Source organism: Canis lupus, chromosome 21, assembly GCF_048164855.1.
Source record: "Canis lupus baileyi chromosome 21, mCanLup2.hap1, whole genome shotgun sequence".
In the NCBI taxonomy this organism is placed as follows: Eukaryota; Metazoa; Chordata; class Mammalia; order Carnivora; family Canidae; genus Canis; species Canis lupus.
The window spans coordinates 1,116,094-1,128,169 of record NC_132858.1 but is presented as its reverse complement, the minus strand read 5'-3'; the positions used below and the strand labels follow the sequence as shown (position 1 = coordinate 1,128,169).

General features: G+C 61.5%; 1 protein-coding gene across 16 annotated transcripts in view; it reads right to left on the bottom strand.

Annotated features, from left to right (window-relative positions):
* Window positions 1-7,494, bottom strand: part of MYRF (myelin regulatory factor) — a 32,980-nt gene extending 25,486 nt beyond the window's left edge. For all 16 annotated transcript variants that reach the window (XM_072789377.1, XM_072789379.1, XM_072789385.1 and 13 more), the window contains exon 1: window positions 7,355-7,494. In XM_072789377.1, the coding sequence (XP_072645478.1) occupies window positions 7,355-7,400 (46 nt within the window). In that variant the 5' untranslated portion in view covers window positions 7,401-7,494. The remainder of the gene's footprint in view (window positions 1-7,354) is intronic.
* Between the last annotated feature and the right edge of the window lie 4,582 nt (window positions 7,495-12,076).

Genomic DNA, 12,076 nt, shown 5'->3' with positions numbered 1-12,076 from the left:
CCGCCTTCAGCCCAGGGCGTGATCCTGGAGACCCGGGATCGAGTCCCACGTCAGGCTCCCTGCTTGGAGCCTGCTTCTCCCTCTGCCTGTGTCTCTGCCTCTCTCTCTCTGTATCTCATAAACAAATAAATAAATAAATAATCTGAGCCACGATTGCCTTTATTATCTCTCAATTTCTTGCCAAAAATGCATAGGAGACCCATTGCCTCCAGGAAACCTGGAGTCTTTGACCACCCCAGGACTATAGCCATGTCCTCCTCCCCCAGACCCCGCATAGCGACCACAGGGCTGAACTCACAGCTCAAGATGCTCCCCAGCCAAGTCCAACAGAACTGAGCCCGGAAGCTGCAACGTGTTCTATAGGAACCCACACTGGTCCCTAGGGTTCTTCAGCGCCCCCAGCCCTGAGTCTACAGGGCCAAGTTAGCTCCCACCTGACAGCCCCATCCGTCTCCCATTGGGACTGGGTAGGTAGGCTGGGGAAGGCCCTCCCCACAGAGGTAGAGACCCTGTAGCTTGGGGTGGGGGCACGTCTCTACCAGGGTCACCCATGTCCATCTGGAGTCACAAAGCAGCATGTCCCACACATGTGTGTTCACAGGGACAACTCCCACCGACATGCACATAATCGTCTACACACATGTCCTTCCTTCCCTGCTGACACACACATGCGCACACGGGCATGCTCCATGAGGGCTCACTGATCCATTCATCCAAACAACTGCCGAGCATATACTATGTATCAGGCACAATGCTTGGCTCTGGGGCTATGGTAAGGAACACAACCAAACCTCCTGCCCACGACAAGCTGACGTTCTGGAAGCAGAGTCAGAGGACAAGACACATGGGAAAAAATCCACAGCATTTCAGAAGGTGACAAATACAACAGAGAAAACAGAGCAGAGAGCAGAGGCTGGGGTGGCAGGAGAACAGGGTGGCAGTTTTAAATAGGACAGTCAGGGCACCTGGGTGGCTCAGGGAGTTAAGCATCTGTCTTCGGCTCAGGTCATGGTCCTGGGGTCCTGGGATCGAGCCCCGCATCGGACTCCCTGCTCAGTGGGGAGCCTGCTTCTCCCTCTCCTTCTGCCTGCCACTCTGCGTGCTTGTGCTCTCGCTCTTTCTCTCAAATAATTAAATAAAATCTTTAAAAATAAATAAATAAATAAATAGGACAGTCAGGGAGGGCCTCACTGAAAAGAGATAATAAGAAGGTGGTGAGCCACATGGATATCTGAGAGGAGCATTTCAGGCAGTGGGGAGCCAGTGCAAAGGCCCTGAGTCATGAGCAGGCCCACGCGTGTTCACAGATCAGCACACCTCCCAGACTGGAAAGCTCGTGTACACAATCCTCACTGACCCGATGGCAGGCCCAGGCTGACAGCCCTCCCGATTGGGTCTGGCTAGAGCCAGATCCAAAAGAGCCAATTCAGTGCCGCAGACACCCCAGCTACCCCCACCCCGGGCCGCAGACCCAACAAGGGAGAACCACAGAGGGTGAAGAGAGCTCAGGGACTGAGATGGTGAAGAGGAGAGGGAAGGGAGCAAGGGTCCCCAAACTCCACAGAGGGACAGAGGCTATAGGTGCACATTAGGAGGGCTGGGGGGACCTAGGGCAGATGCAGGCCTGGAGGCAGGTGGACGGGACGCCCTGCGGCCTCCATAGGCCGGGCCAAGGGAGGCTCTGGACCCAACTGCCCCCCATGCCGGACTTTGCCCTCCGCTCTCTCCATCCAGGCCTTGGCACTTCATGGGTCTCACTGCCTGCATCATACGGCACACAGCTTTGACCCTCTGAGTGATGGCTCTGAGGCCCAGAGAGGTCAAGGGGCTGAATGGAAGTCACCCAGTCCAGCCCTCAGTGGTGGATCAGGACCCTCAGCACTGGAGGGCTCCCTTCCTGCCCCACTCTAGGCTGGCACCCAACTGTGTTCGGGGAGCCCCAGGATCCCACTCTGGCTCTGCTGCGGCTGCCCTCAGTGCTCCCGGCACATCACCTTCCCCTCCTCCCTCTGCACCTCCCTCCTGGAAATGAGAAATACCACCTGCACTTCCACACAGCCCCAGGACTCCCACTGGATGACTTATGCAAAACCTCCCACCCTCACCCCTCCCACCCAGGCCTGGGGGGGGGGCAGGTGAAGACAAAGGACAGCCAGCCCCTTCCCCCTGCTGCCAGCCCGAGGCCAGGTCCCCACGCGGAGGGGCAGGGAGGCAGGGTGGGGCCACAGCAGGAGGCATCAGGACGAAGGCAGGGGGTGCAGACCTGTGTGAAGCTGGGTCCCTGCCTGCAGAGCACATCCAATAAGGCTGTTGGGATTAATCCTCGGAATAAGTGGCCCAGAGAGGGTGAGTGGCTTTCCCAAAGCACACAGTGCCAGCCACGGGCCCCAGCCCCAGGTGGGGCGCTGAGCCCGTGGATCAATAAATCTCCAGAGTAGGGAGCATATGCCTGCCGAGAGCCGGGTGAACTAGACCGTGCAGGCCCCCGTGGGACAATGATCACCCTCCAGGCTAAGCTTTCTGGAGCATTACCGCACCAGGTACCGCAGCAGGCCTCCAGAACACCCAGCTTCCCTCCCTCCCCACAAACACCCTGACAAGTGGGCACCAGGGCTTCAGCTGTATCCCCATGTTAGGGATGGGAAAGCGGGGGCACAAAGCAGTGCGGCAGTGCCTGGAGGAGGGCTGCAGGCCAGCAGCCAGCAGCAGACCCTGGCAGCCTGCTCCGGGGAGGGCATGAGGCCCCAACACCATCCATCGCCTGCCCCCTGCCCGGGGCTCCCCACACCCAGCAGCAGCAGGGGCCGGGGACGCGAATGGGAGAAGAGCCCCCCTACTGCCACCCTCCACACACCCGGGCCGTGAGGGAAACTAAGGCCCAAAAGGGTAGCGTGAGGAGGGAGAAGGCGGGAAGGGAGGGCAGGCAGCCTGGGGAGGGCAGGGCCGCCTCGGTTAATGATTTCTGCTCCCCGTTCTTATCAGAGGGCAAAGTCCAGGGGGAGCAGCCAATCAGCAGCCCTGCCGGCCGCTACCCAGCAGCCTCAGCTGCCAGGGCCCCCCAGGCCTGGGAGCCCTTGAGAGTCAGAGCACGGGGGCTGGGTCCCCAAGACGAGGCCATTCTGCTCAGGGTGACCTACCTGTCTCCCCGACAATGCCCTGCTTGGCTCTGCCCAAGGGGCACGGCGCCAAGGGCCCCAGACTCAGGAGAGGCCCTGAGGCCAGGAGGTCGGAAACAGCTTGCTCCCCACCCCGCCCCACTGCCCCCCTGCACTGACCCCAGGCCTCCCAGAGAGTTGGCTTCCTGGGGTGCACCCCCCACCCCACCTTTGTTCACATACCATTTTCTCTCCAATGACCCTGAGAAGATTTCCTTCCCCCTCAGCCCATGCCACCCTGTGCCCTGTGCTGGGTGTTGGGGACACGGGGATGAATCAGACCCCCCACTGCTACTTCCCCTCCAGCTGGACTCAGGACCTGGGGAGGAAGGACAGGGACAGGACTCCCCCAGAAGGCACCCCATCTCATCCTCTTGACAGTCAGGGGTCCAGCTGCCTCCCCCTTCCACCTGCTCCTTGGTGTACTATAGACAGATGGACGGACAGACATGCCAACATGGAGCACAGTGCCATGAGATCCACACCCCAACTCAGCCCCAGACTCCTGTCCAGAGTGGGCATCCGTTTCCAAAAGTCTTCAGGTAGTCTCCCCCTATGGCCTCCTCCTGCCCTCTGGGTCCTCCCCCTGGAAGGCCACCCTTCCTTCCCCAAGGCCATGGTGGTACAGGAGAGAGGTGGGGGCTTCTTGGTGTCAGCTCTGGCCCAGCTGACTAACTCCCTTCTCTTGGGAGTCTTGGCCCCTGGGAAAGGGGGCCAGTGCCAGCCCCTCCCTCAAGTGGCTCTCAAATCAGGATCCCAGTGCCCCGGAGGGCAGTGGAGAGCCCAGCTGTACTGGGAGGCCCTGAGCGTGCCTTTCTTTGGCAGCTAAAGAAAACCTCATTGGAAGCCACGGCTCTGGTCCAACCCCCCTGCTTGCCCCAGGAGGGGACATGAAGCCAAAGAAGGGAAGTCACTAGCCCAAGCCACCCATCCGGGCTGGAGGGAGTGAACACCAGCCTCCCACCTCCAGCCCTGGCGGGGCTCTAGAGGCCAAGTGGAGGTCCCCCAACCTTTCAGTGGCCTTTGCAGCACCTACTGGAAGCCCAGTTCTCCTAGGGCTCTCAGGGTTCCTCCACAGCACCTGCTTTCTTGGAGTGGGGGCGCTACTCACTCAAACTCCTTGTGCCCCTGGAACCAGGAGTCAATACCCTCCACCTCTGTGCTCTAGAACACTCCTCCTTCCCAGGGCTGGGAGATGAGGCTCATCCGAAGGCATCATCAAGACCTTCTCTGCAACCCCCTCCCGTCTTGCAGGTAAGGAAAATGGGCCCAGAGAGGGCGAAAGCTCAGCACAGGGTCACTGCCCTGAGCAGCAGGGGCCTAAGCCTGCAGGGGAACCTCTAAGGCTCCATGGGGCTCCTCTGATGCCATCCTGCCCCTGTCCCTGACCAGGCTCTGGGGATCCAAGGCCCCAGCCAGTCAAGATGCTGAGGAGTGTACCTGCCACGAGGACCCTGTTACCTGCTGAGAGCCAGTGCATCCTGCCTGGAGGGTCCCCTCTCCACGGACCGTGTGCCTGCTGATGCAGAAGGCCGTAGCCTCCTTCTAGGGGATTAGCAGGGCGGTCACGGGGGCCCGGCTGTACCAGCCTCGAGGGGGCTGCCCTGTCCCAGCCTCCCACCCGACGCCCAAAGCGCCTTAGCCCCCAGCCCACCACCCTGGGGTGGGGCGCAGCCTGGTCCACTGCACATGGTAGGACCCAGGACATAGGCCCGACGTTGCTAGAGAGTGGGCCATGCCAAAAGAGGGGTCTCAATCCACCCCTGCTCTTCAGCAAAGCCGGTCTCTGTCTCCAGCCCCGAGCTGAAAGCACAGAGCCTGCCCCCTGTCCCCACGGTCCACAGGGAGTGACCAAGGCCAAGTGCCAAGCAGGGGACAGAATGAGAACTCAGGTTCCAGCCCCAAGTGTGAGAGTGTAGCACAGCGTACCCGACGCACGACACTCACTTGCTTTAATCCTTCCACTCACGAGTGCACACAAAGGCTTGGCCTTGAGGTCCCCCACGCACCCCTGCACCCTGATCCCCACCAGCCTTGCCCCTCCCAAGTGGTCCTGGGAACTCCTAGCCCTCAGCACCGGCCCACCTTCCCTCCTGTCTCAGGCTCCGGGAACACTTCTCCAGGTCCCTGGCTCCCTCCACCCACCTCAGCAGGCAGCCCCACACCCCGCTCCCTGCTCCCCACAGACATTCTTGAGTCTCCTCTTATCTCTCTGGAGGGAGCAGCGCAGCCTCCCCAGCCAGGCCAGCCGCATGGCTGAGCTGTGGCGTCAGCCCCCACCCCCCACCCCCCACCCACGGCCAGGAGGGAGAGTTTGGCTCTGGAGATGGGGAACCTGGGCCAGCTGGGCCCACTCCTCTGCCTGGGGTGCCAGGTCCTGGGGGAGGACGCATGGGGACGTCTGCAGGAAGCAAGGGGGCCTGGCCCGTGGGTCATCCTGGGTATCTAGTGGGCTCAGGGCATCCCCAAAACAATACCCTTGAGCAAGGAATCATGTCCCTTCCTTCTTCCCCAGGGACCCCCAGCCCTCACAAGGCTCTTTGGGGGTTCATAAAGGATGGACAGTGTCTAGGGAAAACAGAGCCCCTGGAACTGATGGGAAGACTGCTGAGGACCCTCAAATAGCCCACCTACCTCAGGATCAACCATGTAATCCTGTCCAAGTCTGATTTCTGGGGCTCTGGGTGTGCTAGGGCGGCCAGACTCCTGAAGTGAGGAAGCCCGAAGCTAGGGGATGCCCTTACCTACTCAGCAAGCAGGAGTGGACAAAGGCTGCTACACCCCCACCCCCACCCCCCTGCACTCCCCCACATACACCAAACACATAAAGGGAGACGCTGAGACACGTCCTCTCTCCCTCCCAAACTCCAAAGGCATCTGGGTCCTAGGCTTGAAACTCGGGGGCCGCAGCTCAACAGCCCTTGCACAGCGGTACCCCAAGGACCACCCCCTTCCCAAGGGCAGGTTCACACTGAGGAGTAAGATATGGGCTTAGGGGCTGGGGAGGGAGGGTGGGGGCAGAGACCTGGCTCCCCAAACTGGTGGAGAGAGCACAAGAGGGGCCCAAGGGCCTGGCCAGATGCTCCAGTGAGGGTCTGAGAAGCAGAGTGGGCTGGGAGATGTCAGCCTGCACCTCTGCCCCCGCTTCCCACACTCCATCCAGAATCCAGCACCCTGGAGGAGGGGGGAGACCTGGAGGAGGGGCAGAGGCTACGTAGGCAAAGGGGAAGGGAGTCTGGTTAGATGTAGGAACGAACCTCCCAAACCACAGTGTGTGTGTTGGGGGGTGGGGGGCAGGGGCAGAAGAAAATAGTGTAGATTGTGTGTGGATGTTAGATCCCAACCTTGGGGAGGGTCCTATCAAGGGTGAGGTCACTCCTGGGGTGGGGGTGGGGGCAACAGCCGGAGGAGGCAGAGCTCGAGGGACAGGTGTGGGTGGAAGAGCCCTGCGGAGCCCCAGTGGACCGGCAGGATGCAGTTCACCACTTTGGGAGGGTCCCAGGGTGCGGAGATGGCTGGCACAAGGGATGCTGACTTCGAGAAGGTTCTAGCCCGGGGAGAGCATTTCAGGGTGAGGGGGGAGTCTAGCTGATGGAGAAACGCTGGGGACGGGTTCCAAGCCCTGAGTAAGGGAGGGGTGGCTGGTTCAAGGGGAACTTCGGCCTTGGGGAAGGGAGCAGCCTTGCAGAAGGCAGATGGCAGTCTTGAAGGGGATCCTAGTCTCAGGGAAGCACAGGGGGCAGGTCTGAGCTCCTGGAGTCAGGCTGGGGGGAGGGTGTCCACCTGAGAAGCACGCAGGGGGTCTTTGGGCGGGGGTCCAGCCTCTGCGAGGCGTGCTGGGGGCTGGGGTGCCGGCCTTAGAGGCAGGGGGATCCCAGAAGGCTGCCCGGTGGGCCCCCCAAAGGGGGTGTGGGAGCCCGGGTCTGTATGGGGTTCCGGGGAAGCACCGCAGAGTCCCCAGACTCAGCCCGGGTGGGAGGGACCAGATTTTAGGGGTCCTGGGGGGCACGAGGAAGGACCAAGGATGGAAGCTGGGCGCTGGGGCACCGGGAGGGGCGCCCACCTTCGGGGGATCTGGGCAGGAGCCCCCAGGGGGTGGGGCCGCGCCCACAGGGGCCCCTCGGGGCAGCGCCCGCGTGGTCCGAGGCCCCGGGAGAGGAGCTGGGTCCCCACCCCGCCGCCGGCCCGCGGCTCCTCACCTTCGAAGAAGCGCTGCAGCGCCTCCGTCTCGTCCACCACCTCCATGGCCCGCCCTCCCGGCGCGCGCTCCGCCGCCACCCGCTACAGCCCGGCCCGGGGGCGCGGCATCGCCGGTGCGGCCCGCGCGACAGTCCCCGCTCGGCTCCCGCGGCCCGCCCCGCCCCGCCCCCGTGTAGCCCCGCCCCCGTGTGGCCCCGCCCCCGGGTAGCCACGCCCCCTCGTGGCCCCGCCCCCGCCCGCCCCGCCCAGCGGCGCCCCCTGCCGGCCCGGCCCGCGCTGCAGCAGGGCGCGGGCTCCGCAGGCGGGGCGCGGAGGTGGGGCTGGGGGCGCCAAGCGGGCTGCGCGGGGGTCCTCGCCCTCTCCCGGGCCGCGGGGGGGGCCAGGCCTCCCGACCTTAGCTCCTCGGGCCGGGCCGCACCTCGGAAGACCCTTTCCTCCGCGCCCGCCGACCTCAGCAGGAACAGCAACCCGCACCTGCTGAGCAGACTCGCCCGGGACTTCCAGGGTGACGTCACCTCACCCTCGCAGGTGTCCCACCAGGTCGTACTATTCCGTGCATCTTGCAGGCGAGGAAACAGGCTCGGGCTGAGAGATGAGCGGGCTGCGAGACGAGCGCCCTCCTGCACAGCCCCTGCCCGGGGATGGGCTCTGGCCAGGGCAGCAGGGCGGGCCCCGGCCACACGTGGCCACCCAGCACCCGAACCGTGGCTACTGCACTGAGGAACTGACTTCTCAGCTTTATTTAACTTTCAGGAATCCGAGTGTAAGTAGCCGTGTGTGGCTCGGGTCTCGGACGGCACAGGTCCAAGGCTTTCAAGGTGACTGCGGTCAAAGCCTGGGTTCAGAGCCAGATCCTGGCTGACCTGGAAAAGCAGCCTCTTGGTCACTATTGCCTTGTGTGCTAGTGCAAGGTCCACGCGTTCAGCCCCCTAAGCGTGTCCGGGATAAACCCACCAGCCCCGGCCCTCTTCTCTGCCTGGGAGCACCTCCTCATCGCTGTTCTGTCCATCGGCAATGCCTCTGTCCTCAGCGATGGCCTCTAGAACTTCCCAAATCATTCTTTTAAAAAAAAAAAAAAGATTTTATTTATTTCTTTGAGAGAAAAAGAAAGCATGAGCTGAAGGGGAGAGACAGAGGGAAAGGGAGATGCAGACTCTCCACTGAGCTCGGAGCTGCCCCGTGGGACTCGATCCCAGGATCCTGAGGATCATGACCTAAGCTGAAGGCAGACGCTTAACCCGCTGAACCCCCCAGGCGCCCCTCAAATCCCTTTTTTAACAAATGTCAATCAGATCATGTCATTCCTTTGCTAAAACCAGTAGTTTCCTGTCCAGTTCAAAACAACATCTAAACATCTCGCGCTGGTTTCTGAGGCCTACTAGGATCTGCCCTTTCCCGTACCACGGACCTCAGCTCCTCCTTTCCTCCCCATTGTCCACTACGTCCCAGCCACCAAGGCCTCCTTGCCCTCACTCCCACATGCCAGGCTTACGTCAGCCACGTGCTGCTCCACCTGTCTACAATGCTTGTCCCGCATAGCTGATTCCTTATCACCTCTCTAACGCTTCACCTGAGGCAATTCCCCCTACCTGCCCTTCCTTCTCACCACGTAAACAATTTATTTAGAAAGATTTTATTTATTTATTCATGAGAGACACAGAGAGAGGCAGAGACACAGGCAGAGGGAGACGCAGCCTCCCCAAGGAGAGCCCGACGTGGGACTCGGTCCCGGGACTCCGGGATCGTACCCTGAGCCAAAGGCAGACGCTCGACCGCTGAGCCCCCCAGGTGCCCCACGTACATGATTTTTATCGAGTTTTGTGAGTATCCTCCCTCCAGAGTGGAAGCTCCGTGACGGTGAGAGGTACTTTTCAGGCTTGGTCACTGCCTTGACTTCAACACCAAGAGCGCCAGCGGGGACGCAGTACGTTCCCGGTAAACATACATGGAGTGAATGGACAATGGCATCTTCGCAGGACGGGATCCCACATCTCTGAAACTTTGGAGGTGGAGAATTCTGGAATTTCGGACCAGGGAATCAGGTCACTGTGGAGTGGTGCTGCTTGCACGGCCTCTCCGGGTCCTCAGAGACAGCAGGTCAGATCTCGACAGCCGATCCCACCTGAGCACTGCTCGACAGTTGATGGGGCTGAGACGGAGGTCCAGGGGCCGGAGGGCCGCGGCAGGTCGGATGCCAGACCTGCTGGCCCAGAGGGGGCCATGCCGCCTGCCAGGAGCCGGCATGGGCATGAGGGGGCGAGAGCCTGCGAAGCACCCCCCACCCAGGCGGCCCTCCCTTTCCTCAGTGGCCAGTCATGGGGGAGGGGCAGCCGGGCCGGGCCCCAGATGTGGCCCAGTCAGCAGGCCCGTGGTGGCCCACCGAGGAGGGTCAATGCCACGACAGTTCTGGGGCTGGGGGAGGGGGTGCCCAGGCTGGCGGGCGCTTCACAATGAGGTTTTGTCCCTCCAGGGGCCGCTCTCCGAGCCGTTGCTCTTAGATATATAGAATGGGATCTTGCTGGAGGCCCCAGCTGTGTGTGCTGACTGGTGCTCCCCCCACAGGGGCTGGGCTGAGAAGGGGGGCAAGGGCCACACTGAGACGCCTATTCTTTTCCAGCTGATACACCCCAGAGAGTTTTCGCCCTCTGCAGCCTCCCTTAAGACAATTGTTATTCTCTGCCCTGCCCCTCCCCCCGCCCGCCTGTGGTAGACAGAGTGGACACCCGCTCACGCCATGTGATTTTTTTTTTAAATGAATTTATTTTAGGAGTTGCCTGGGACCAGCTGGAAAACAAGCTCCCACCTACCCACAGGTCTTTTCACCATATTCCACACGGGGCTGAAATGTATACCCGCTCTTCGAGGGCCAGCACGACGAGCTAAGCGTCGTCCTTGTATTGGTCACCGAAGGAATGGGAGATGCCTATTTGGTCCCCAACACCCCAACTCCTCAGGTCGGATCACTAAGCCTCTGGGCTTCGCGCCTTGAGCTTCGATGGGGTGGGAGGGAGCTTCCTGTTGATCCTGCAGGAACTGGCCTGGCTAAGGGGGTGTGGCCCTACCATTACCCTATTCCACTAGGCCACGGAGCAAAGGAGCAACTGCCCCGGGGCTTCCCATCTCTGGGCTGGGGGAGAGGAGTGGTTCAAGTGCCAGACTCCGGAGCTCAGCCACAAGTCGACGCTGCCACCCCCAAAGTCCATCATGAAGCTGGGGCGCCGGCTAAGGCTGGTGAGGGAGCCCAAGGGAACGTTGCATAACCAGGACTCTGAGGGAGCCGTCCATAGAGAAGAGCCCTGTCTGCACCCCATCCCCACCCAGCTGTAATGAGTGACCAACTGAGACTTCATTCCTGGCCTAGCAGTGGCAGCTGTGGCCTCTCAGCCATGGTCCAGGGCCTGCCCTCTGGTCCTTGGAGGACTCATCTGGAAATCAGCCTATTACTCCCGCCCCTCAGGGTAGCTAAAATGTCAGGGAAGTGATCAATCAGCGCTGCTTTCTTCTATTCCAGAACAGTTCCAGGTGCTCAGTACCGGCCCATGAGTGACAGCAGGGCCAGCGGGAGACAGTGCCTGGGGAGAGGGAGGCAGGCACTGAGGGTAACTGGGGGAACAGAGGACCGGGCTGGAGGCCAGCCCAGGAGAGGGTGGGGCTCACCAGCTAGCCAGATGGGCAGGTGACCCTGCTGTAGGGCTCCTGACCCCCCCATGGGCTCATGCAGCCCTGGCACCTGCCCATTGTGTAGAGAAAGGGAGGTAGGCCCAAGGAGCAGTGAGTGGGAGCCCAGCGTCAGTGAGGCTGGCGGTGTGGCTTCGTCCCACCGACTCGGGTGAGACGGGCGGGGGAAGCCCTGCAGGACAACCTCTCTCCCACCTCCTCACCAGCTGAAGTGGATGGGCCATCCACACGGCCTGCAAGGGGATGGGAAGCACAGGTTGCTCCAGCCCTTCCCCACAGCCTGGCTGTGTGACCTTGGGCGAGTCACAGAACTTCTCTGGCCCTCAGTATCTTCTGCTTCTGCTCCACCAGTTGGACAGGATAGTTTGCAAACACAGTGAGACTGAATTTCTGAGGAAGAACCTCGCAAAACCATAAAGTGAGGGTGGAGGCCAGAGTCCTCAGCCAGGAGGCCCGGATTCTGGTCCAACAACTGTCCCCGCACACAGGTCCTTGCTGTCTTTGGGCCTCTTCTGTTCAAGAGGCTGGGGGTGGAGCCAAGGCACTGTTCTATCACCTTCCCCTAGAATTTCACAAGTAGGGTGGCTCTGGACTCAGGAGGGGAAGGGAGAGGAGAGGGTCAAGGTCAGGTCAAAGTTTAGCTGGGTCAGTGCCCATTCCACATCCCTCGGGACTGGCTGGGGGAACAGCGCCGCCTGCTGTGGGGAGACGCAGGTGCAACAGCAAGCTGCCTGCTGGCCCTGAAAGCCGCTCCCCAGGCCCCGCTGTTCCGGAGCCCTGGAGCCCTCGGGTGGGCCCTTGGCCGCCCTGGGTGGGCCTGGCCAGCTATTTTGCACCCTCCCAAAGAAGCACTCAGCAAAGGTTTCCAGTGGCCCTTGCATCTCAGTGCTACCCTGCTGGGGGGCTTTAGTGGAGTCCTTCCCCCTCTGTCTAGTTCTGCCTTGGGGTTAAGGGGTGGGAACCATCAGACCAGCCCGGTACCCCACATGCTAGCTCTGTGGTCTTGGGAAGCTTACTTACCCTCTCTGCGCCCCAGACCCCCT